The sequence below is a fragment of the Genypterus blacodes genome, unplaced genomic scaffold (assembly GCF_046128005.1).
Source record: "Genypterus blacodes isolate CSIRO-AG114 ecotype Tasmania unplaced genomic scaffold, CSIRO-AGI_Gbla_v1 ptg000401l_1, whole genome shotgun sequence".
Taxonomy (NCBI): Eukaryota; Metazoa; Chordata; class Actinopteri; order Ophidiiformes; family Ophidiidae; genus Genypterus; species Genypterus blacodes.
The window spans coordinates 101,512-127,279 of NW_027467176.1; the positions used below are offsets into that span (position 1 = coordinate 101,512).

The 25,768-nt window shown below is 43.4% G+C and overlaps 3 protein-coding genes across 8 annotated transcripts; all 3 read left to right on the forward strand.

The window, feature by feature from the left end:
• The first annotated feature begins 598 nt into the window (after positions 1–598).
• On the forward strand, positions 599–1,620 carry rln3a (relaxin 3a). The gene is made up of 2 exons (XM_076138766.1): positions 599–758; positions 1,321–1,620. The coding sequence occupies exons 1-2, from the start codon at positions 599–601 to the stop codon at positions 1,590–1,592; spliced, it is 432 nt and encodes a 143-aa protein (XP_075994881.1). The 3' UTR covers positions 1,593–1,620.
• Positions 1,621–4,566: 2,946 nt separating this feature from the next.
• il12rb2l (interleukin 12 receptor, beta 2a, like) lies at positions 4,567–12,280 on the forward strand. 5 transcript variants are annotated; one of them, XM_076138738.1, is made up of 16 exons: positions 4,567–4,682; positions 5,066–5,181; positions 5,294–5,392; positions 7,030–7,156; positions 7,294–7,442; positions 7,793–7,935; positions 8,631–8,772; positions 9,096–9,178; positions 9,284–9,518; positions 9,725–9,904; positions 10,040–10,144; positions 10,234–10,368; positions 10,794–10,949; positions 11,116–11,206; positions 11,364–11,460; positions 11,628–12,280. In XM_076138738.1, exons 3-16 carry the CDS (start codon positions 5,320–5,322, stop codon positions 12,006–12,008), a joined length of 2,097 nt encoding a protein of 698 aa, XP_075994853.1. In that variant the 5' UTR covers positions 4,567–4,682; positions 5,066–5,181; positions 5,294–5,319; the 3' UTR covers positions 12,009–12,280. The 5 variants fall into 5 exon arrangements, with proteins under 5 accessions (XP_075994853.1, XP_075994854.1, XP_075994852.1 ...); XM_076138739.1 differs by lacking the exon at positions 5,066–5,181 and having other exon boundaries at positions 5,294–5,393; positions 7,034–7,156; XM_076138737.1 differs by lacking the exon at positions 5,066–5,181.
• Positions 12,281–12,660: 380 nt separating this feature from the next.
• On the forward strand, positions 12,661–25,762 carry LOC142989273 (transportin-2-like). Of its 2 annotated transcripts, none has more exons than XM_076138733.1 (25): positions 12,661–12,769; positions 14,565–14,664; positions 14,925–15,000; positions 15,166–15,315; positions 15,555–15,661; positions 16,095–16,228; positions 16,447–16,528; positions 16,638–16,760; positions 17,105–17,223; positions 17,620–17,680; positions 17,768–17,942; positions 18,042–18,194; positions 18,698–18,923; positions 19,124–19,295; positions 19,428–19,514; positions 19,845–19,952; positions 20,050–20,208; positions 20,320–20,407; positions 20,539–20,637; positions 20,878–20,973; positions 21,467–21,542; positions 21,631–21,730; positions 21,831–21,905; positions 22,280–22,428; positions 22,658–25,762. In XM_076138733.1, exons 2-24 carry the CDS (start codon positions 14,566–14,568, stop codon positions 22,385–22,387), a joined length of 2,673 nt encoding a protein of 890 aa, XP_075994848.1. In that variant the 5' UTR covers positions 12,661–12,769; position 14,565; the 3' UTR covers positions 22,388–22,428; positions 22,658–25,762. The 2 variants fall into 2 exon arrangements, with proteins under 2 accessions (XP_075994848.1, XP_075994849.1); XM_076138734.1 differs by having other exon boundaries at positions 20,062–20,208.
• The last annotated feature ends 6 nt before the right edge of the window (positions 25,763–25,768 follow it).

Consider the following 25,768-nt stretch of genomic DNA (forward strand, 5'->3'; position numbering starts at 1 on the left):
CTGTGGTTTGTAAACATTTTCCAAGGAGAAAGAAGTGACAATGAAGTTGCAATGAAATACGGAGACACATACATATGTAACTTAATGAATGTTATGTGTAATCTTTAATTGGAGGATGCAAAATGAGCTTTCTGTAATGATCTCTATCAGCAGGTTTAACAGCAGGTTACATTTCTGTATTTGTGCTCCTCATCACACTCACTGCATGACCCATGATAGCTGTTTTATTTAGATATAATTTAGGTGGGATATAGCAATGTTATAGTTTTGAGGAATGTGGTAAAATCACAAGCAAAATCAAAGATGTGATTCATATGCTGAAACACAATGATGCCTCTGGCATCAGCCATATTGGTTAATTATGCCACCTTTGGTTCTCTTTTTGTCTCTATAAAGGTCTTTGACCCTATCTCTCTTTCCAATCTATTCTTCTGTTGGGGAGGGCTTGCGCACTATGCATGTGTCCAAACCCCTTTATAAACCACGCCTGGGTCACCTAGAATGTTACAGATCTTTTGAACAGAGAACCAGAAAGCTAAGTGGAGCTTAGAGCAAAGAATCTCTGGCAATACCTTCACAAATAATCTTCCTGGGTACTATGTGGAAAGCTGTGGGACTGGCTGTGTGCCTGCTTGTGGTTGGGGTTCAGGCCATGGACGACCCAGCGTACGGGGTGAAGCTCTGTGGTCGTGAGTTTATCCGGGCAGTCATCTTCACATGCGGGGGATCACGATGGAAACGGTCACTAAAGAGTGCAGGTGAGATTGCAGTGTCTAAAGACACTACAACTTGACTTATAACCTTACCTTTTTTTGACAGTCGTAACTCATATTCAAGAGAAATTGAGCTATGCATTTTTTTAAACCTTAGAGGAAACTGCTAGTGAATTTCCTTTTTCAATTATCACATTTTCAGTTTCATAAATTTCCTATTTCATTTCTTCATAATTTTGATGGAGGCTGAAGAAACTACACATTTAAATGAATGTACATATTGGAATATTTGTGATTTGTTTTTCTCTGTGTTATCCCTGTGCCAAGATAATTTAAAATGTGGCATGGTGTACATTCAACAATCAACTATCAAAAGAGGAAAGACTTCATGCACCCTCCAAATTTTTACATGAGGTTATTGTTCTCAAAAACTCTCCTGCTTTTACTTGCCTTTTCCATCTTTGCATCAGTTTGATACACACGTAGAGAGCAAAACAATGACTTCAACTCTTGTTGGAAGTACCAAGCGAGAGAACTATCTACATAGGAAATGCATTGAAATTGAACTTAGTACAGGCTGCTGCATCTTCTTATTTTGTTGCAGCAGACCATTTAGATGACCCATTCAGCTCCCGTCAGGAAGAGTCATCAGAGATCTGGAGTGAGAACTCTGTGGTGGACAGTCTACTCCAAAGGAGCAGAGAGCCATCAGATGACCGGGAGAGAGTGTTCAGCAGACCGTCCCGTTCTTTCATCACAGACGAGATCCTGGAAGCCTTGCGCAAGGCTGACCGAAAGGGCCGTGATGTAGTGGTTGGTCTATCCAATGCCTGCTGCAAGTGGGGCTGCAGCAAGAGTGAAATCAGCTCTCTCTGCTGAGAATCAACCTCCACCATCTCAATTCACACACAAGCAAACATACACGTACATACACTCAAAGAAGGCATGGCCCACATATGCACACACCTGCTCGTACACATACACGACCACACTCATAGTTAATTCCTCCAATGTCACTCACAACACTCTTATTTCTGTTTGCCCCATGTATGTTTTTAATCATTTTATCAGTGTTTTTTGGTAAATCAAATATGTATTAAGAGTTTGTATCTACTGTTTGAAAGGTTGTTCTAATTTTGAGGGTCTGTGGAATGCATGGAAAGAGCTGCTGCACCTCTAAACCTGTTTGTACGGTTATTTTCATTTAATTGTATTCCACCTTTTGTAATGAACAATGTTGTTTACGAACCAAGTCGTTTGATCTTTCTCAACTTGTTTGAAACATATTTTAACTAACAATGGTTTACATTAAAACTGAATTGTGTGCTTGGTGATGGAAGAGGCAAATATTTAGTTTTGCTGAATACGTCTACACACTACAACCACTAAATAAAACATTGAACTTAACTACTGTGACTTTGTATTTCTTGTAAAGTGATGACGCAAATTGGAAGTCCATCGTTCCTCATTTGCCTACAGAGAAACAAAACAAAACATCACGGCCTCATTGGTAGGTGACAGCAGTGATAGAATTGTAGTTTGTGCAATGGTAGTTTTGTAACCATCAAAACGTCAACTTGGTTTGTTCAAATGGGGCTATTGATAGTCACACAACATAGGAAATCACAAACACTGTCCACAAACTAATATTGAGTTTCCTTTATGTAAATATTGAACCATCTCTGCAACAATCAAAAGTCATGCAACATGTGGGCTGTGCTGAAACTCGTACGAGTATAAAACGGGTTGAATGGAAATAAACAGTGGGCACATGGGATGAGTCTTTTCCATCACTCGAAAATAATGAAACTGTTTCAAAGTGATAATTTACTACATTTGGAATCGGGTGCCACTGGGTTTGATTCTCTACATCAGGCCTATTCAATTACTTTTTCTTCTGGGCCAGATTTGAAAATTTTGAGATGCCACTGGGCCGAAGACCCCTACATATATTACTTCTCGAGATTTACCTCTAAATATGCCACCACCTGAACTAAATCATAAAAATAAATAAAGGAATTCACAATAAAGGCTTTATACTGCATCATTTATTGATGAGCAAAATAATTCAAGTGCAAATTTTAACATTTGGTCAAAACCTTGACCAGAATATTTTTAACAAGGTCCTTAATGTAAATTGAATACATTTTTGTTTTTTTTGGAACAACTTTGTGCAACAGTAAAGTCTTCTATAACATTTTAGATGTATTTGCAAAAGTGCATTTAATGAACTAAAGGCCAACTGGTTTTCTCTCTGCCCTGTAGTCCGAGGTTTAACTCATTTAAGTGTTTGAACAAATCAGAGAGGAAACACACGTCTGCCATAAAGCCTGTGTCCATTATGCGGTTTAGTTGCGCCTCTGCTTTTTTTTGCTTGCTGTCATGAAGGAAAACTTTAATCTCCTCGCACAGAAGCGCTCCAGCGAATTCCCTTTGGATAGCCATCTAATGTCGTTGTGGAGAAGTAAGTCGTCATGTTCTGCGGACATGTCAGACAGCAGCTGGCGAAACAAGCGATGGAGGCTTGAGGTTGCGCGTATGAAGTTTACAGTCGCCATAACATTGTCCATTACACTTTTGAAGTGTCCGTTTAGTTTCGCACACAGCACGGTCTGGTGCACAATACAGTGCAATGCTGTCATCCTCGGAGCAACAGCTGTCCACTCACTTTCCCAGTCATAGATGGAGCACCATCAGTCACAAGCATACAGACCCGAGTCATATCTAACCCGTTGTCTTGAAAGAAAGCCGAGATTTCATCAAAGAACACCTCGCCTGTAGTGTGACCTTTGAGGGGCAGAAGGCAGAGCAGCTCCTCGCGAAAACACCGGTGCCCCGCATCATAGAAGCGCACATACACACATAACTGTGCCGTGTCACACCGATCTGTTGACTCGTCCACTGCGATTGACATGATTTCAACTTTTTTCAGGTCGCTCAGCAGAGCCTCAAACACATCTGTGGCTAATATTCCCACCCTGCGCATGTTTGAGGTGTCTGATAGGGGCACGCTTTTGACTGCAGATGTCACACTGGCTTTGATTTTATCGTCATGTATTACCTCGTCTAATATTGCAGTCATAATCATGCAGTCTCTGACTCAGAATCAGTGAAGGGTCGTTTTTTCTTTGCTAAATTCCACGACACTCGCAGTGAGGCGACCGTGGCCCTCTCTTGTGCTGTAAATGTCTGCACCTTAGTCGCCCTCTCCTCTGTCCCTTCAGGTAATGCTGTCCCAAAAGCTCGGTGTTTCTCAACATGGTGCCTCCGAATGTTATATTCTTTTAATACGGACAGGCTTTCATTGCAAATCAAGCACAGTGGCTTAGAGTTTAGTCTTTGGGGTAAAATAAACACGTATTTATCAGTCCAGGCAGGGTTAAAACGGCGATTTTCATTGTCAATTTTACGTTTCTGACCTGTCAGTGACATCTTTTCGCGGTTGTCGTACTTGGAGAGAGTATTCTGGGCTGGCGTTGCTACGATACCGGGAGTGGTGCGTTCAAGTACAAGAGGAAGGGTGGGAATTTTAAAAACTCTCACAGCAAATATGATTTAAATGCGTTTTTGCGGCTTACGTTGGGTCAGTGGGGGGTGGGCCAGTCAAAGGGGGTCTGCGGGCCGGATGTGGCCCCCGGGCCGCTAATTGAATAGCCCCGCTCTACATTGATGTCCGTAGTCACGTGTCAGGATGAAGTCAGGAGATGCTTAAAGTACAATAGGTTGAGAACCAATTCTCCATCAATAACGGAGCCTTCACTGTGTTACTTGCTACGCTGTGACGTCATCTAATGCTGCGTCCGTGCGTACCCGCGTGCGCGGGCTGGTGGAATTTCCCACTAGGGGGCGGAGCTTGCGAGCAGAATTGCGACCCCAGACAACTTTATGCTTAAACACAAACTTTTCTCAGAATATCACGCAAAGAGCTGTAGAATGAAGGAAGGTCACCTGAACGCCTCTCTGAATGAGGTAAATAAAGGGTCGTTATCGTTATTTATGTAGACATCTACTGTATTTTATTGTGTTAACATCGGAAAAAAAACCTTTCTGACAGCACGTTAGCTCAGGCAGTGTTGCCTTAGCGAGCTACTCGTGCTTATAAACAGTGCTTTCATATAAACACCTTAAATACCATGTCACTATTTACAAACATTAGTTGTAAAATAAATACTTGACTATTTTTCACTTTTTTCATTGACCGCACATGAATGCACAGCAATCTACCTTTAATACCGTGTGGGTTATTGTTTTTATGTTATTCTCTCTTTCGCTCTCTGACTTTGATTCATATAATATATTACATTTATATCATACCACTACTCTGGTGACTTGGCATCCTCTTACTGGATCAGGACTGCGTAGCATGATAATGTAATGAACCGGAGAGTCGCCGGTTCGAGCCGATGTGCCCTGAGCAAGGCACCCAACCCTCAATTGCTCCCCCCTCTGCGAAGGGTGGTAATGTAAAGTAAGTCGCTTTGGATAAAAGCGTCTGCCAAATGATCGTAATGTAATATATATCACACATTAAATAACTTCTGTGGGTGCTTCTTATGTTCCCCCTGTGTGTTTGTCCACAGAGACTAGAGGCTAGTGTCCAGATGTGATGGCCACACCTGGGACAAGATTGTTTTTGTCCATTTTGCTGGTCAACCTGCCAACCTGTTTTGCTGTTGCAGGTTCGTTAATAAACTTCAAAGCACATCAAAGCACAGGCCTAACTAACTGTATTGATTATGGTTTGTGATATAGTATACAGTTAAGCTGTGCTTGTTAGCTACCATATACAAACACATGTGCTTACACTTTGACTCATCATCACCAAGAGGGCGTTGAAGAAAACTGCTTTCAAAACTATAACGGACTAGACAGATAGTTCTCTTACCACTTCCGTAATTGTGTTAGTTTCATAGTGATGGCCCCAACACGTTGGGATAACAGGATTTCTGTGCAGACCCATAGATTTAATTTAACAGAGCGAGAAAGAGGAAGTGGTGACAAAGGAAGGGTACAGCTATATGAAGCCAGCATGATAAAAGCTGTCGTTTCCTGTTAATGTTTGTGGCAAGGTGCTTCAGCGAAACAAACTGTGCAGGCATTGAATACATCATTACTGAGTGTGGAGGTTTACTAGAAAAAGTGTGCTGCTGTGAAAAACACCTTGTGTTTGCGTGTCTGAATGCGGTTTGATGTGAGCCAATCGCACTCTGTTTTTGTCTGCCACCTTGTCTTCTCAGAATTTCTATCTTCCTCTTTGTGTCAGAGTCACAGTCACCTATGTCCAACTACATTTATGTTTATAAAACCCCAATGATATGAATAAACATTCATTTGAGGTGTACACATGTAGTCCTGAATGTATACATTACACAGGTACAAGGGAACAAGTCTGGGATATATATCACATCTCACTTTTTTCTTGGCATAAACTGCCAAATTGCTGTCTCTGTTTAATTACTCTTTAATATACCTTCTCCTTAAGTTTGTTACTGGGACAAGGTTTTCCTTTTCCTTTTCCTCCAGGATGTTGTCTGGATCCCCTGGAATTGTTATTATTGTGACTCATGGTATCCTGGCAGATTTACTCAGCATGTCAGCACCACTGCACATTTTCCTACCTGAAGGGAACATAGGAAAACTAACAGTTTTTGGCTCTGATGGTTTGGGTAATATAGTGGACATAGATGATAAACAAAAGCTCCTTCTCCACCCCCTCATGCCATGTCATCTTGTGATTTGTTCATCAAACTGTCTGGTCACTCAGACATTCTCCAACATCTATTCTCACTATCTGAATGCATTATCTAGGTACTGAGAGGTCCACATTGTATCAACACGGTTATCTGGATATGCTGCCTGCATTGGGATCAGATATCCGAGAGCAAGCCTTCACTTTTTATACGTCGATCACATGGCACTGATCACAAATCCGGTGACAGGCCCCCATTCCAGTCAAGCCAGGACTCCTGCCTATGTAAATTAATGAGCGCAAGCCAGCAGCATCAGCATGACGTTGACACCTCATGGGCAGATTTAGTGAATGAATGTGTCCCTGCTGTTTGCATGGTGTTTACAGCTATACCTGTACCTATGAGCTGCTGGGCAGCGATCCAATCACAATGGGAGCCTTACTGCCCATTTTGTTTGGATCAGGTGGTGATCTGATTACATTACATTCTGTGAGGGTTTACGCCTCGCATGTGACCAGATTATTTAGATATTTTATCTGGATAACGAAGCCAGGTTTTAATGTAAGGTGTAGCTAGGGCTTAAGTTGCAAAACCTCATATGATTATCACTTCTGATTCTTCAACAGGTGCTCCTGCTCGCCCGTCCTCGCTTCAATGCTATGTTGAGAATGTGATCCATTGTACTTGGAAGCCAGGTCCTGATACTCGGATCCCAACTCGATACACCCTGTACTGGAAGGACGACGACAACAAGTAAACACATCCATTTGGTGATGTTTTTACTGCCCTTGAATTTGATAGACAGGAATGTATTGCCACTTCTCTCCTCTCCTCTCCCCTCCTCTCCTCTCCTCTCCTCTCCTCTCCTCTCCTCTCCTCTCCTCTCCTAGGGATGGACATGTTACGGGGACTAGAGGGCACGCATCTATCCCTCGTCACCATTATACAAGCCACAGTGACCTTCATATTTGGGTCAAGGCTGTAAACCAGTATGGCACTGCCCAGTCTGAGGAGTTACTCTTTGATGGTACAAACAACAGTAAGTCCTCGCCCACAACTAGTTTCTCCCAGTCCATCTTTGACCCAAGAACAACAACATGCAGTTAGTCATAGTGGAAAAGCAGCAGTAAGCTGAAAAAGTAGGAACATTTCCACTTTAGACCACGAGTGCTGGGACATTTTTCTGTTGATAAGAATGGAGCATCCGGTTTCCTTCTGTCGTACACAGTCAGCATATTCCGACAGTTTTACTACTGCTACATACAAATATGACATATTTTCTTTTTTATTATCATTAGTAGTAGTAGTAGTAGTAGTAGTTGTTGTAGTACTGCCTGTTATAGTTATAGTTTTTTCCAAATAACTTGTGTGTTCTCTCTCTTCTTGTAGGGAAACCTTCCGTTCCCATTGTGAAAACAGATGATAGTCTGGAGTCCTTGGCAATTTCCTGGCAGACCTCTTGTCAAGATCTTTTTTTGTCTGAAGGAAAATGTGATGTGCGACACCGGACCGAGGGTCAACACTGGCCAGAGGTTTCTTTATTTTAGAATTTGTCAGCCACTTCTTGTCACATTGGAGTAAAAGTGTAGTGAAATAGTACCTCTATCCACAGATGTCTGTAGATAAAAGTCAGCATTTGGAGACTGTGAGAATGATGAGTCACAATGACGAGATCCAAATGGTTGTTATCTTTATGTCCATTCATACTACAAACCTGCATCTAAGCTTATTAGAGTGAGATCCTCAGGCAATGCACCACATTTAATTGTCAGTTCAACTTTCTGTTTATTTTAACCCTGAAAACAGGAAGATGATCACTTCTCTCCTTCCTCCATTCTGTTCTGGGGTGCATTATGTTCAGAGTTTCTTCTGGGGCAGAATGTATGTTCTTACAGTAGTTTGGTCATCGGCAACACTACATCACAGTCCCCATGGAGTCACATTTAAACATTTTTGTGATTTCCATACCAGGCCCTAAATAAATAATAAGCTTCCTTTTTTAAACCTGAGCAGCATCAGGCCGTGACTGTTTGTTTTCACACTTTCAACTGACACCCTTCTGTGACTCTTCTGAATCAGCTATGTAAATAGCACTGGGGATCAACTCTGTATCAGGATCTATCCATTTAACTGCCCTACACTTCACATATGAATAAAGGAATTACTGTGACCTAAAAATATCTAATATTCTATTGCGTAATAACTTTGTATCATTTCTATTCCACAGGCAGAGGATGGATTCTATGGCAGCTATACATTAGAAAGTCCAGAGCCCTACACCGTCTATGAATTTCAGGTTCGATGTGCCTGTAACATTGGCGTGAAGAGTGACTGGAGCAAAACTCACAGGATACAAAGTGCAGAAGCAGGCAAGTCCTCTGTGCTGGGGAGATTCCTTGGAGTCCGAGTTGACATTTTGTGTATTTGCAAAATAATCAGTTGAATTTGACACGGCCTCATATTTGTTGCCCTCCCTTTTATTTGTAACAACTGAAGACACTGTTTAAAAAGTTAAGCCTTATCCCAACAGAGTCATATTTGCACTAACCAAAATGGCAATAACATTTTGCTGAGCTCATGAATTACCAAGTACCAATACCAAGTAAATACTCAACCTTTAGTGTCTTGCATTGGTTTTACGAGGACATGAATGTGATTATGTGTTGGTGTCTCTTCTTTCTCTCTTAATCAGCCCCTACAGGGGTGTTGGACGTCTGGATGGACTGTGGGATATACTCCACAAGCCTCAAACACACTTGTTTCCTGACATGGAAGGTAAGCAGCATTGTTCTCTGACAATGGAATGAAGTGCTGAACATGAGTAATACTGAAAGCATCAGGATGTCTTTATCTGTGTCTCTGTGTCTTTATCCCATTTAGATTCTTGACAAATCGCAAGCTTGTGGTCGCATTCTCGGCTATGAAGTCAGTCTGACTTACAGCGATGGCACAGCAATGCTGGTGAATTTGACCATAGCCGAGCCAAGCAGCCAGCTGGTGTGTGAGGAGACGCGGTGCCACTTCAACTCCTCTCTAAGCGATGTATCAGTGAATGTATCAGCCTACAGTACCCATGGTGCTACATTGCCTGCTGGTCTAGCGATGCCAACGGCAGGTATTGATTATCAAAAACCTTTAATCGAATATGCGTTAAAATGATAGAACCTATGCTGGGATGTTTCCCATGTCTTCAATTAAGTATTTTAGGCTATTAAACTAACATGTTCAGTTACATAATAGAGTGAGTGAATAAGGTTGCTATGATAATGTATTAGCACATAAGCTCAGTATCAGATAAATTGGTTACTTGTCTCTTTTAAGGTAATAGTGAGCAAGGTATTTACCTCAAAATGAACAAAGACCACATGAACGTGTCGTGGGATCTGCCAGCCCAACTGTTGAAAGAATATGTGGTGCAGTACAAGCAAGCAGGAAGCTATGCAGCCCAAGGATTTGGTTGGCTCAGAGTGAACAAAAATACAAACACAGCCATTCTCAAAGGTATGTTTTTGTTTATCTTGATAATGTATCTGAATACTTAATAGCATTTTAATATCAGGCGTGAAATGGAGCCTTTGGGTTTGATCTGGTAGTAGAATGTGAATGTTCATTATAGTCTTATGTCTCCATCCTTAGGTTCTTTTGAGAACTACACAGCCTATCAAGTGTCCCTGTTTGCAGTGTTACACAGCAGTCAATGCAATCGCATCTCATCTGTCATTGGATATTCTCTTCAAGGAAGTATGTGTTTCTCCATAGAGACATTTTGCTCAGGAAAAAGCTGTATTATTTCTGCCTTTAGCTCATTTTTCCCTCTCTGCTCTTTCCAGTTCCCTCCATAGTGCCGTCATTTGAGGTGAATTCCATCGAAAGAACTCATGTCACCCTGTCATGGCAGCCTGTTCCCCTGCTGGAGCAGAAGGGGGAGATCCTGTGCTACCAAGTAGGAGCAGATAGCCAAAATGGTAATAATAAATATCCGCTGCACATATTTTTAAAGAAAAACTTTAAATGGAAAATCAGTCTATCATCATCTTCATATTGTTTATTACCAAATTCTAGAATTGGATAAATGTTGTCATCACAACACTCACAAGGGCTTGCAAATATATTTAGTATGTGATTTATTTGTCATATTTAATTAAGAATTAAGAAGAATATTTATGTGTGAAATAGTGGACACTAGGAATCAAGTTAATCAAAGAAATAAACATGAATAAATAAAAGCAGAGAGCAATACTGGAAAACATACATATCTCTTAATGTAGTCATGCTTTCAGGCAGAACATTTTTGAGGTTTAGTTATGTGTGGTGAGCGTTGTTTGACACTACAAGATATATTAACATGTCCTAATCTCTGTGCTCTTCAATCGCTTTTTGCCTCTCCTAGTCTACAATGTGAGTGCATCCCCAAAGCATGAAAAAATGACTTTTCAGCTGCAGCATCTAAGTCCAGGTCAGCAGTACTTAGTGTGGCTGAGGGCTGTGACTCTGGCCGGGTTTGGAGCCAAAACCACCAAGACGTTCAAAACAAAGGAGGAGGAAGGTTAATTTAGTTATTACATCTTAACTTATCTGAGTGTAAGGAATTCATGATAAGGTTGTCAATGACGTTTAAGCAAGTTTATGATGAGGGTGAGTTAATGGTGAATGATTTGTTTGGACCTAATGTTGAGATGGTAACATAAATTTCTCCCTCCCATCCACATCAGGGAACAATTCAAGCAAAATGCCATTGGTGATTGTAACATCTATTGTGTTAATGGTAATTGGAATCGGAATCGGAATATGGTATGTAGCCAGGTAAGATTTCTCTCTTTTCCTAAACTAATTTTGTGCTACTTTCTGGTGAAGTTAGGATCGAAATATGCTACATTTAAACTCTCACCAGTCTTTATGACTTGACTTATGTTGTCATTAAAGTCTAAAATGCACAAATGATTATTTTACCCTGCTATAGTAGAGAAAACAAACAACTTCCATGGTTCCTTCCGTGCTGGAATGATAGAGTACCAGATCCCAGAAACAGCAACATTTTCAAACAGATGACGCACCAGGTGAGCAACTAATCTCACAGTAAACAGATCACCGAATGTTGACCCCGAACATTTCACAACCTTGTGCTAACTAATCTAGGCAAGACGAATAGCAGTGGGTGTGGGGGGTTACTCTGCAAAACTAATTATTATTAATAAGTCCTTCAATTTTCTCAATCTCCCTGTAGTTCAGTGACTCCTTGGCTTGGATCTGTGTTCCCGCCCCTGAGTCCCTTCACAAGATCTCTCAGCTGGAGGTGGTGGAAATGCTGCCTCATGCTTTAGAGTCATGTCTGACTGAGCAGGGCGTAGGAGATGACAGCTCACAGACAGACAAACAGAAAAATCACATGGACCATGCTATCAGAGAGCTGGACAGGGATGGGACAGAGCGCAGACTTGGAAGACAGGACTATAACAAAATGATCGACTCTGATGAGGAACAGGACAGAGAGGAGGAGAAGGGGGAGATGGAGGAGGATAGTTCAAGTTTGTCGGAAGAAGAACAGTTAATGTCAGGTTACGAAAAGCACTTCATGCCCACTGCCTTGGAAGTACTGGAGGTTTGATGATGTTTACACTGTTAATCATGTAAGTCCACCTTGAAAAAACTATATTTTTTATGCTCATTGGTGCATTAAATAATCATATATTTTATACATTTTTATAAAATAATATAAAATAAAATAAAGTGTTTTGTTAATGTGTCAAGGAAGTCAAATTGTACTGTAATTGTTGGCAGTAGCATCATTTCAAAACGATAAATGTATATAAGGACTACAGAGCTAATAATGTAAAGTTTTGATCGATAAACAAATAAATGACAATTTCCAAGGTCAAAGACGTTCCTTTTTATTTGCGTCGTCAATTAATCAAATCTATTTTCTTAAACCAGTGTAAATGTTGTAGGTGACTTACTGACCTCCAGAGGACGGAGGGAAAATGACTGATACTTCATGTCTATCGATGTGTGGCTTAATGTCTGCGTGTATGAACGGGATTTTGTCTTCCAGTCAGATGTACGCCAACCATTCAATCTGCACCTCGGTATCCAGCTTCTTATTCTAGCCACGGTAAAAGTCACAAAATGTGTTAATATATAAATAAAGAGTAGCAGTTTAACCAGATATGTCAATAAGTACCGATTGATTAATCGGCGATACGGAATCCTTTAAAATCTCGCGTTGTTACCTCTACATGTAGTGAACGGAAGCCACCATAGGTCAATTTCAGTCAGCGTGTTCATTTGAACAAGAGAGGACCCGCTAGGAAGCACGAGAAGAGCGGCCCAGAAACCACACTACTGATCCTTAACCTTCAACTTCATATTGTACGTATTTTTTTTTACAGTTACAACGATTGGACAATACACGTTAAACGCAGCTTACTTAGATCGCACCGCTTTATCCAGGAATTTCTTACCAATAGAGTATTCGTGCAGGTATCCGCTACGTCGCGCTAGCAGGTAGCATTAGCACTGTCAGCGATTGCCTGTGCTCATTCGGCTTAATAGCTAACGCTAGCTAGCAAAACGTGTTCGGCGATTATACCAGTTTGAGCGTCTGGCGATAACGTTTGAGCGGTTTTACTTACTGAGGCTAATAAATAAGCTCATTATTTAAAAGTTACTTATTGTCGCTCAGTTATTTTGGGACAGTTCGCGTTGCTTTTCGACTATTTTCGTGTCGGGCAGATTGTGAGCGAGCTTTGAGTTGCTCCACCGAGCAGGCCTGAGCTAAAAGGGCAACTGTGGCTGTGTTCGGTCAACTATGTCGGTGCGCACAAGACTCAACCAAGAAAAAGACGAAACATCTAGCTAGATTCTGTGTTTCGGTAAAAGAAAAAAGAAAAAAAGTCAGTAAAGTCGAGCCAGACTAATATTAGCCACATTAACGGGTGGGTGGCGTTAGAACCGCGTAATTCCGTCCCGGTTCGAGAGCTAACATTCCATTCGGAGCCGCGACTGATCTCGACGCTTCCACTCAGCTTTATTCAGAGCCCCCTAGCGCTATTTGGTATAATTCACAAATATGCTCATGCCCTAACTGAAATCGTGAAGTTATTTTCCACACACTTCAGGCGTTTCCTCGGGAGTAGTCACCAGGGTGGGGGCGGGGAGGATTAGAGCAACTAAGCCGGGTCACGGAGACATTAGCCGGCTGCGTTGTCCAATGTCGTCGTGTTTGTGCCCTCCAAGCCGATTTCTAGTTATAATTTTAGGCGATCCCTGTGTGTGTGTGTGCGTGTGTTGTTTTTTACCTCAGCATTCAAGCTGAGGTAAGGCTGACTCATCTCCTTCCCCCGGCCACCGTGACCCCGCACCATGTGCACCCTTTCCTGCCTGTAGTCTCCTCGGTCCTATGTGGATGGATTTTATATCTGTTTTAACTATTTGCTCAGGTGTTCTTTGTTGGTGCAGTGGCTACTTGTCTTCTGGGTTCTAATCCTGTTTAAGAAAAAAAAAAAAAAAAAAAAAAAAGCATTGAATTATAAAATATCAAATATAGATTATATACAAATCAAAGTGTTTATTCAATCCAAGCTATCAAGGACTTATTGATTGCTATCGCACGGTATTAACAATATTGTAGACAGAAGCTGTAATAATTAATTGGTTGTCATTGTTTCATCCATTTTATGTAATGTTAGAGACCAAGGTGACTGATTTAAATCAAACTGTATTAATAATAATAATACTAATGACAGGAATGGCGCAGGCGACTCATTTGTTAGTTGAGATGGCAGTTTGGAAACTTTTAAATAACCCTTGTATTAGAATGTGTTAAACCGTTGCTGTCTTCAGATTGGCTCTACCACTGGCCCAGTGAGCCCAGTGGTAGAAGACTTAACTGCAGCTGTTGTAATGTGTCGGAAGCCTGGACAAGCCAATATGACTGACATGGCCAAGCTCAGTTTGTGGACCGCCCTTGTGCGGCTCTCTAAATTCTTATGCATATGTGACCCTTGGGAGATGCATTAAAATAAAAACATCTGAATAAAATGAATGGCACTAATGCTGACCCAGGGCCCATATGCGTACACGTTCAGATGTATGTTCTAAGAAGACATTGGACATGGAGTGTACGACTTGTAATGTGTGAAATCTGTACGCATGTCTTTCTCAGGATGGAGTGGCAGCCAGATGAGCAAGGACTTCAGCAGGTCCTCCAACTTCTCAAGGACTCGCAGTCGCCCAACACAGCCACACAGCGAGCTGTCCAACAAGTATCCTATTATAATGTAACTCCAGGCTATACTGTGTATCATTAAACCTGAATTACCCATCCCATTGAGTTTTTAATACTTTCAATGTCAAAAAATTGTTGACTCCACCATATTTACTGTTTGTAGAATTATTTAAGCACAATCCATAATGATGACGCTATCATTTAAGTCAACTGCCAAATACTAGCATGTTTAGGCGTTGACCTCGTATGTTTTACTTCCAATGCTCAGTGTGAAATGGCCCTTAACCTTAGTGCTAGAAACTCGAACAACTCAACCAGTTCCCCGACTTCAACAATTATCTAATTTTTGTCCTCACACGACTGAAAACTGAAGGTGAGTGTCTGCTGTATGTTCTTATGTCCTCTCCGTCTCATCTAAACATGACATACTCATAATTTCTCAATGATCATGTCGAGAATACAACCTGATTACATCATTTGACGATTGCCAGTGTCTGTCTTCAATCTGTTCTTCTCTTCTCGTCTGTCACTTGTTCAGATGAGCCGACTCGCTCTCTGAGTGGTCTGATCCTGAAGAACAATGTCAAGGCACATTACCAGAACTTCCCCCCAACTGTGGCCGACTTCATCAAGCAGGAATGTCTCAACAACATCGGGGACCCCTCTCCCCTTATCCGCGCCACCATTGGTGAGTTTGTGTTTTGTGGATATGTTACTTGGTGTGTGGAGGCCATATACTACAGCAGCCTGCATGATCCTCTGGAAATGATGCATAAAGACCCCCTCCTAGTATCCATGAAGGTGTTTGTATTCATACTGTCTGATCCAGATCGTTTCAACTTGACAAGCAAGAGAAATCATCTTGAACTCAAAGGCATATTGAAAATGAAGAAATCCTTGTTTAATGTCTGTTTCCTTTGTCTTCAGGCATCCTGATCACAACCATTGTCTCCAAGGGAGAGCTGCAGATGTGGCCCGAGCTGCTGCCCCAGCTCTGCAACCTGCTGAACTCTGAGGATTACAACACCTGTGAGGTCTGAACCTTCCCGTACCTTTCTTTCCCTCTTTCTTTGTTCAGTGTGCCATTAAGAGCATAGCTGTAAAGTTTCCTTACCCATGACCTTGCGGTGAAGGACAAACTTTGAAGATGTTTGTCAAGTTGTAATTGGTAGCATTCACTCTCCTTGTAGCTTGTAAGCTCTGCCAAGTGTTCCGTTTTCTTCATTAGCCACATATTACAATGATTTGCTAACAGAACACTTGTAACTGTAAACTAAAGGAGACTGCAGTGACCATTTTTCCAGCCAAGGCTTTGGGGGTCTCTTGTGGTGTTTTGTGCCTTGGGTCAAAATTGAAACGTTTACATTTGCCCTCAAGTTATTTTCTGATGCAGCACCATTCTCTCCTTTGTCTCCCTGTATGTTTGCGTTTGATTTGACAGCCTCTCTGTGTGTGTTCGTGTCTCAGGGCTCATTTGGAGCACTGCAGAAGATCTGCGAGGACTCATCAGAGCTGCTGGATAGCGACGCTCTGAACAGACCACTCAACATTATGATACCCAAATTCATTCAGTTCTTCAAGCACTGCAGCCCCAAGATTAGGTACTTGGAGGGAGGGGGACTCTGATTTCTGATCTTATCACCTGGGCGTGATGCATAATCATAAACATCTGACTGTCAGTGAAGGTGTTTGTATTCATACTGTCTGATCCAGAGTCTTAGGCCTCACTGTGTTTCTCTTCGTATTCTTTCATAAAAAAACCCATAGTTCATCCGTTTCTTGTTCTGCTGGTTTGGTCAACTTCCCGTTTCCCCTTTAGGTCCCATGCCATAGCCTGTGTGAACCAGTTCATTATTGGCAGAGCCCAGGCCCTGATGGACAACATCGACACCTTCATAGAGGTGAGCAGGTTGAAAAAAATAAGTGGGACTTTCATCATTCACAGTGCTTTTGGTTTTGCTTACACACGTTCTTGTTCCAACTGTAATTTTCTCCAATCCTTTCTGTCAGAGTCTGTTTGCGCTGGCAGCAGATGAGGACTCGGAGGTCAGGAAGAATGTGTGCCGAGCATTGGTCATGTTGCTGGAAGTCCGCATCGACCGCCTGATCCCCCACATGCACAGCATCATCCAGGTAAGAGAGGCGGGGCTTAGCCACTCAGCTTCATCAGTTACACAGCATCCTCCTCTGCATTCACATGTTGGGGTTTGGCACAGAAACTGCACCATGGATCAAATGTTTTCTGTCAGCACCACGAACCACCGTTCTCATCTGGACGTGATGAAAAACCCAGCTCATTGATTCACAATGATACATTTTGTTCCTAAACTTCTGATCCAGATGTCATAGGCCTCCGTTAGACAGCGGAGCGGTGGTGCCTGACCAGAAACATTTGTTGTCGTTCCACTCACCCGTTTGGTCTCTGCTCGCACCTAACCACTTTGTTTCTGACATACGTTGTGGTTTCTCCGCTGCAGTACATGCTCCAGCGGACCCAGGACCCCGACGAGAACGTGGCGCTGGAGGCCTGTGAGTTCTGGCTGACGCTGGCTGAGCAACCTATCTGTAAGGAAATGCTGTCTGGACACCTGGTGCAGTAAGTGCCACATTGATATACTCTTACACTATACATGAGCAGCCTGCTTTTCATACTCCTGCCTTGTAGTGTGGAAGCTTAACATGATAGTTATATTGGAATAGAAATCCGCTAATGTCAACATTTTGTAAGAATTGTGATAAACTAGTGTGGGTGGGTGGGTGGGTACTTTGTGTCTGGTAAATTGGCACTTTATGCTGTTCCTGTGTGTATGATTTCGTTGTCACATGGCAAGCCACCCTATTGTTGTCCCCTCAGTGTGGGTAGAACAAGGGTCGCCTCATTGAATTCACTTTGCTCCCATGTGATGCAATCGGCACACCACTCCTCTCACCTTGATGATCAGACTGCCGCTTAACCACAAACCCCTCCCTCTGCCCCCCTGTCTCAATATAGACTGATCCCTATCTTGGTAAACGGGATGAAGTATTCGGAGATTGACATCATATTACTGAAGGTGAGCTCTCCTGTTTTCCGCCTCCAATTCTTCACCTTCATCACAATGCATAAGGCGGCACGGCTGAAACAAAGTGTGTTTGTCCAGGGAGATGTGGAGGAGGAAGATGAGGAAGTGCCCGACAGTGATCAAGACATAAAGCCTCGTTTCCACAAGTCACGCACCGTCACCTTACAGCATGAAGGCGGGGAGGGCGGGGACGACGAGGACATCGATGACGACGACGATGATGACGACGACACACTGTCAGACTGGAACTTGCGTGAGTTAATGTGCTTGTTAGACAGACGGGAGGTGAAGTGCTTTGGAGGTATTTTTTGCACACACACACACGATTGTGACTGTGCTCTCTTTGATGCAGGAAAGTGTTCCGCTGCAGCGCTGGATGTGCTTGCTAATGTGTTCCGTGAGGACCTGCTGCCCCACCTCCTGCCGCTGCTCAAGGGCTTGCTTTTCCACCCCGATTGGGTCATCAAGGAATCGGGTATCCTGGTGCTGGGAGCCATTGCTGAAGGTAAGACGTGACCAGAGCTCTCACAGAAACTACGGGTGTGTTGTAACAGATCCATGGGTTTTTGGTAGAGGGGAAATATTGCCATCAGCTTGTGGTGCAATGTTGCAATATTAATGTTGTGTAAGGAAGCTGTATTACAACATAGAGTTGTACTACAGCTTGAATATCAGAATCTTACCAAAGCTACTTCCCCACCTCAAAAAAAATATCGCCTTAGCTTCATCAGCGACACAGTGACCTCTTCTGTGTCCACGTGTTTGGATTTTGGTACCAAAACTGCACAAAGAATGTTTTGTTTGTCAGCAGCACATAGCACCTTTCTCATCTGGACATGATGAAACACCCAGCTCATTGATTTACGATGATACATTTTGTTCCTAAACTTCTGATCCAGATGTGCCGCTAAGTAACACGAACCCTGCCGTTAACAATCAAACCCACACTCTGGAGACCAACTGTGTGCTTGTGTCTCCTCCTTCCTTGCATGTCCCCTCGTGGTCCAGGCTGTATGCAGGGCATGGTGCAGTACCTGCCGGAGCTCATCCCGCACCTTATCCAGTGTCTGTGCGACAAGAAGGCCTTGGTACGCTCAATCGCCTGCTGGACCCTGAGTCGCTATGCACACTGGGTGGTCTCCCAGCCCCCGGACTCCTACCTCAAGCCCCTCATGACGGAGCTCCTCAAACGCATCCTGGATGGCAACAAGAGGGTGCAGGAAGCGGCCTGCAGGTGAGCCGCTTCTCCCTGTCCCCCATTTGCCTTTCATGTGGATATGATGATACACCCAGCTCATTGAATAACCATGATAGCTTTTGTTCCTAATTAATTTGTCTGATCCACATCTCAACTGGATTTCCTTCCTTTTCTGTTAGAAATATAGACCTTGATTTTTAATACCTTTTTAAATAATTCTCTCCTGCTCCCATCAGTGCGTTTGCCACTCTGGAGGAAGAGGCGTGCACTGAGCTGGTTCCCTACCTGAGCTTCATCCTGGACACGCTGGTCTTTGCATTTGGGAAGTACCAGCACAAGAACCTGCTCATCCTGTACGACGCCATAGGAACTCTGGCAGACTCCGTGGGTCACCATCTTAATCAGCCTGTAAGTGATTTAATAGAAACAAAGGATATCAGGACACATGCATGCCTTTATTTACCCTGTTTAGGCGACATCATTGGGCTGCAGAAAAATATGAGAGAAACCTGCTGTGTGTAACATTCAGTTTTTTACCAGGAGTACATCCAGAAGTTGATGCCCCCTCTCATTGCCAAGTGGAACGAACTGAAAGATGAGGACAAAGATCTCTTCCCACTGCTGGAGGTGAGGGGTGTTGATACTCGACACACACGCTCGCGCGCACGCACGCATACACAGTGATAAATCACATCGGGCACAAAGCATTTTCCTTAAAACACTAATAGTGAAGTACATGGCACTTAGATTAACCCACAGAGGCTCGTCTGAACCATCTGCACCGCTATATAACATTCTTGAATCCATTTTAAATCTGTGATTAAAGGTTTTCACTAAAAGAGAAAGGTCTCGTAAAGCAGCAGCCTGACAGATTGTGGAGTGGACTAGAATCTGCATCTTAAGTCCGATTGCTCAAAGTTGTCTCTTCTAACAGTCTGGTCTCTGTTTCTCCCTCAGTGTCTGTCGTCAGTAGCCACGGCCCTGCAGAGTGGATTCCTGCCTTACTGTGAGCCCGTTTACCAGCGCTGCGTCACCCTCGTCCAGAAAACACTAGCCCAGGCTATGGTGAGGATATCACACCGCTGTGTTTTCGCATGCGTGTGTTTTGTCCTGACCCCATTGTTTTTTTTTAAATAAACATACCTGTCCTGACTGATTGCAGATGTACAACCAGCAGCCGGACCAGTACGAGGCCCCCGACAAGGACTTTATGATTGTGGCCCTGGATCTCCTGAGCGGCCTGGCAGAGGGTTTGGGGAGCCACGTGGAACAGCTGGTTGCCCGCTCCAACATCATGACCCTGCTGTTTCAGTGCATGCAGGTACGGTGCGCCCAGGCCCAGTCCTTGTGTTAATTGATGAAATCATGCCTAGTTTGAGGATGTAAAAAGCCAGGGTATCAGGGTTAACAATGTTGTCTGTTTGTGTTGCAGGACACCATGCCGGAGGTGAGGCAAAGTTCCTTCGCTCTGCTCGGTGATCTAACCAAGGCCTGCTTCCTCCATGTGAAGCCCTGCATCGGTGAGTTTGCTTTATCTGAGCACCGGCAGACACGAGGGGGATGGAGTTACCTCACTTCTCCTCTCCTGTCAGCTGTGATGGCTATAGTTTCTACAGTCGCTCTGGTTAAGAAGGTGTCTGTGTGTCCACAGCTGAGTTCATGCCCATCCTGGGGCACAACCTAAACCCTGAGTTCATCTCTGTGTGCAACAACGCCACCTGGGCCATTGGAGAGATCTCCATGCAGATGGGTGAGTGAATGACAATGAATTTCTTGTTTATTTATCAGAGGTTGACTCAAAATATGTCTCCTCGCCGTCTGGATATGATGACACACCCAGCTCATTGACACACGATGATACATTTTGTTCCTATTATTTCTGATCCAGACATGTTACCCAACAGGCATTTTTCTGCACTTTCCCCTTGACTTGCAGTGTTTGACTGTTCAATGCGTCTGCTCCTGCTGCTGTGTGTGTGTGTGTGTGTAGGTGCAGAGATGCAGCCGTATGTGGGAATGGTTCTGCCACATCTGGTGGAGATAATCAACCGACCCAACACCCCCAAGACCCTGCTGGAAAATACAGGTATGCACAGGAAACTGGTCTTCCCCCATGTCCTTCACCTAATCTGTCATGGCTCTGAGACGGCGACTGGAGCCAACCCTGAGTCCAGTTTCTGTAGAGGTTGTCCAGCTCAACCTTCCTCTCTCAGTTCCCCACATATATACGCCATTGATACGGAAATCCATGATCCGCCTGGAAATGATGAAACACCCAGCTCATTGAAAAGCAATGATACTTTCTGTTCCCATATTCAGTTTCTGATCCAGCTCTCTGTCCTCCTCTCTGCTTACGGTATCATGGTTTACATGTGGACCAGTACTACACCTCAGCTTAGTTTTGTTGATGTATTTCTTTTTCTCTGGATATTGCAAATATTTTATTTTTATTTGAAGCTCAAAAGCCTGGAAGAACATTTTGCTTTTAAAGATGCTTGTAATTCATACATCCTACTCTTTGGTAGTTTTAATATATTTAAGTCAATACTTTGTCTCCCCGTGTGTGTGTGTGTGCGCAGCCATTACGATTGGCAGACTGGGTTACGTCTGTCCTCAGGAGGTGGCACCACAGTTGCAACATTTCATAAGACCATGGTGAGTACATTGGCTCGTGGATGCTACACTAGACTAACTAAGGTCCTGCAGCACCCTCAAATCTCTGCCACTCGCGCCCTTTTCCCAGGTGCACATCGTTGAGGAATATCCGAGATAATGAAGAGAAGGACTCGGCGTTCCGGGGAATCTGCGTTATGATCGGCGTAAACCCTGGAGGAGTGGTGCAGGTGAGCAGTTGACAATGACCGTTATCAGATGTTTTTTTTTTTTCCCCCACATTAACATAAATCTCTGAGTATTATCTAATGACCTCCCTTCTCTGTCCAGGACTTTATTTTCTTTTGTGATGCGGTGGCGTCATGGGTCAACCCCAAAGATGACCTCAGAGAAATGTTTTATAAGGTGAGCACTTCTTCATCGCCGCTCCCAGAATGTTTTTGATTTCGACTGAACAGAAATCCTACGTGTTTATTTACTGTAGAGGAGAATGGCTCGGGCTCAGTTCTGACAGCTAGCTTTTGTACTCGCAATGTTCCCTCCCCGTGACAAGTCTGTGCCGGCCATCCACACTCTGTGATGATCATTTATCAGACATTCGAAATCCGGATACACCGTGTGGATGATTTTCGACTCTGAGATGTGTGGCAGAGCGGTTTGATTGGGCAGGGAAAGCCGCCATCCCCCAAAGACAAAACAAGTTCATTTGAATATGCAGTAAATATGTTTTACACACAATAGTTTCAAGTATTCATGTGCAGATTTTGTTTTCTTTTAAGATCCTGCATGGCTTCAAGGATCAGGTAGGGGAGGAGAACTGGCAGCAGTTCTCGGAGCAGTTCCCCCCTCTGTTGAAGGAGCGCCTGTCAGCCTGTTACGGTGTCTAGTCCAACCTTCTCTTGGTCTCTTGGGGACACCGACTTGTTAGGTAGGTTCCCGCACGTCTCCCAACAATTGCGAGCCGCCACTCCCACCTGGAAATGATGACACACCCAGCTCATTGACACACAATGATACACTTTGTTCCTATAATAAACCTGATCCAGATCCTGTCTGCAGACCAGTTCTGCCCCCCCCACCCCTCCCCCACCCCCCTCCATCAGCTGTGAATTGAATGTGATGTTTCGGTTCTGTTCTGTTTTCTCCTTCTTTCCCAGGTATTTGTAGGGGAGGGTTACAGGGAAACTCATCCACGTGTAATTGCACTGCCCAGATTGGGGGGACAAAGAGGAGCTGGAGGGATGCGACTGGCCTTGACATTCTACCCGGCGGATGGTCCCCCCCCATTCCCCCCGCGCCCTGTGTGTCTCTGTGAGGGAGGGTGGGAGGAGGGTGGTGGGTGTGGGAGGGTAAACTGGGGATAATTGTATACCTCTTGGATTGAGCACCTCACAAAATCCAACACGCTCAAAAGTGACTTTTGCCGTCAGCACCGCAGGGATCGTAGGCAGGTGAGGGCAGACGGGGGGGGTGCGGCTCCGACCTCCCCTTCCCTCCTCGTTTGATTATTTTGTTAAGAAGATGTCAGGGAGGGGAGAGGGAGTGGGTGGGGTTGGTACATAGAAAGGAATTATCTCAACCAGCATAGGGTGCCACAGCTCCAAATATCACAGTGCACATAAGTAGACTCACACACATATGTAGATGTGTTCAAACGAGGAGGTGTGGCTTTATTATTACCAGCCAGAGGCTAAACAAATAGAAGCTTTTACGATGTAACAATGCAGGAAATGTCCACAAGATATTTGCACCTTTTACGGCAAAACAGCATAAATCGTTTGTGCACATCCATGGGTCTTATTGTCTTTAACGTGTACATTTAGCAACATTTTATTTACCTCTTCCCTTGGTTGCCGACTTCCTCTTAAATAGTGCCCCCCCTGCCCACCTTGAGGGGGAAATAATAGAGGACGTCATGCGGTCCTTTAAAGGTTTAGCTACCAGAGCACCGACTATTTACTTCCACAAAGATCATAACCTTCTAATGCTGAATTACCTATACGTCATCAAACGCACCGAGATAAAGGATTTGGAGAGTTGTTGCATGGCATAGGACCGCCTCTCGCTAAGCGATGCATGTTTTCGCTCGAATGTCCGTCGTCGCTACTTTGCAAGTTGATTTCTCACATTTACCGACCGCAGCAGGAGGCCGGGGGTCACGCACTCGATTCTTTCGTCTTCCCATCCACACACTCGTACACGTCGCGATCGATCATGCTCGTCCCTGTAGTTCAACGGAGGTGGTGTGAAGATCCACTATAGGTAGGTTAGTGCAGGGTTGGGTTTATATCAGGCAGAATCACTCGTTGCCAAATGAGTACAAATGAGCGGCGGAGAATCCATGAGCTGCTGCTTGTTTTTAGAGTATTTACAAAATGGACTTGGAGAGTGATAAGGCGTCACGAAGAGCCTAAGTTAAATGAATTGGTTCTTACTGATATAAATGCACTTTTTCTTGTAAGAAATTTAGAATTTCACGTGTAAGACGTACAGTAATATTATACTGATCTTGATAGATTTTTGGTAAGCGATTTTAGAACTGTTTAATGGCTTGCTAAAGTAAGCGTAATGATGATATTGTTAAGCAATGGTAAAGAATAGGTAAGACTTGAGGCCTCTTTACATAAGGTTAGATTTATAATGTAGCTCCTCCTAAAAAGAACCAAATAGGATTTAAGTGGAGAGATTTCTTATATGCAATATTTTGGGTCCTTGTCCCAGTGTACCTGCTAATGTTTGTGTGTTCCATCTTTTCCATGAGAGCTTTTGTGAGCTTCAGTTACGACCGTTTGTCATCAAACAAAAGTTGTCGTCTTTCTCTCAGTGCTCATGAAAATCGCATGCTTCTCACCGGTGGGTTTTGGTTCTTTTGTAGACTATCCAGAGCATCATTCAGTAGATCCGTTTTGGAGGATCTGTCTTACAAGAGCTTTGCCAATGGCAATGCAACTCACTGCTGGACTAATAAGGTACTTTTCCAGCTTCTGCTCAGACTAGTGACTGTTGTTGCAACTTGCCATATATTCACCCGTCGATACTGTGTAGGATATCCCTGGGAATACACCGACTCCGTGTCCTGATAGTTCTCCCCCTGACACTGGTTAGCTTCTCTGAGCGAGTGGTGGTCTGCATCCAGCTTTGTTTCGTCTTTGTCCATAGTGGACTGTTGTAATGTAAGTGCGTGTGGGTGGTTGCCTGTTTGTGTTTTACTGTAAAGGAGTGTATGCGAGTGCTGCTTAGATGTAATTTTGCACCAGCTCCTCTACCCTAATGTAATGTCTCAGGCGTAGTTGTAGCCATGCCTGGGTTAATGTGGCCACTTGGAGTATCGACGTTTGCTTACCAGTTACATCATCAGTTTGATCATCAGACAGACTTGGGTTGCTTAAAGCTCCTGAACCCTTGGTTACGTGAAAACCCTAAATTTCTATGTTTTAGCTCCCCTGCCCCCTCAAAAAAAATCTGTTTGCAGATAACGGCTGTCCTTGAATTTCTGGAACTATCATTAATCTTTCTACACCAGACAGATTTTTAACACCAGTGTATTTACGATGCAGTAGTGTTGTATATCCATAACCACTTTTGTGGAACCGGCGCACTCCGGGGTTGGTTAACTTGTAAGCAAGCGTTGTGATCAAGGGCCGCTAGGTTCACAAGCTCGACAGATGTGTGGAGAAGCAGCTGGGAGCCATTCATCACTGAAATTCAAAGTGGTGATGGTTTTTGGCTGCAAAGAATGATTAACAAGCCAAGGCGACGCCCTTCACAACACAGTGACACACTAATCTAAGTACACCAGGTTTTCCACAATTTTGAGATTTTTATTGAACTTTTTGTTTTTGATACTCATGTTTTGGTTTATTTATTTTTTTGAATTTCTTTTGTTTTTATTTCAATTTAATTTTCTTATTTTTTGTGCCCTGGTGCACAAATGTTTTTTTTGACTTTAAAAGTTTGTTTCTTTATTCTTTTTATTTAAAGAATTTTGTTTTCATTGTTTTGTAACAGACAATTTGATAATGTCAAATGTAAAGAAACAGGATTGGGTTGAAAGAGGGTCAGAGCTCTGTGCATACCTTAGGGAAGAATGTGGATAAATGTGTTTAGAAATTTTCTTTCAGTCGGATATCAAGGCAAGCAGTTGAAGTTGATGTAGTACCGATCTGTTTTTCTTTTGCTCAACTGTGGTGCAGGTGGGATCTTATCTGATGTATCCCTTATTTTATTTTGTGAATGAGGAAAATAAATTTTTTTCTATACGCTGGAGT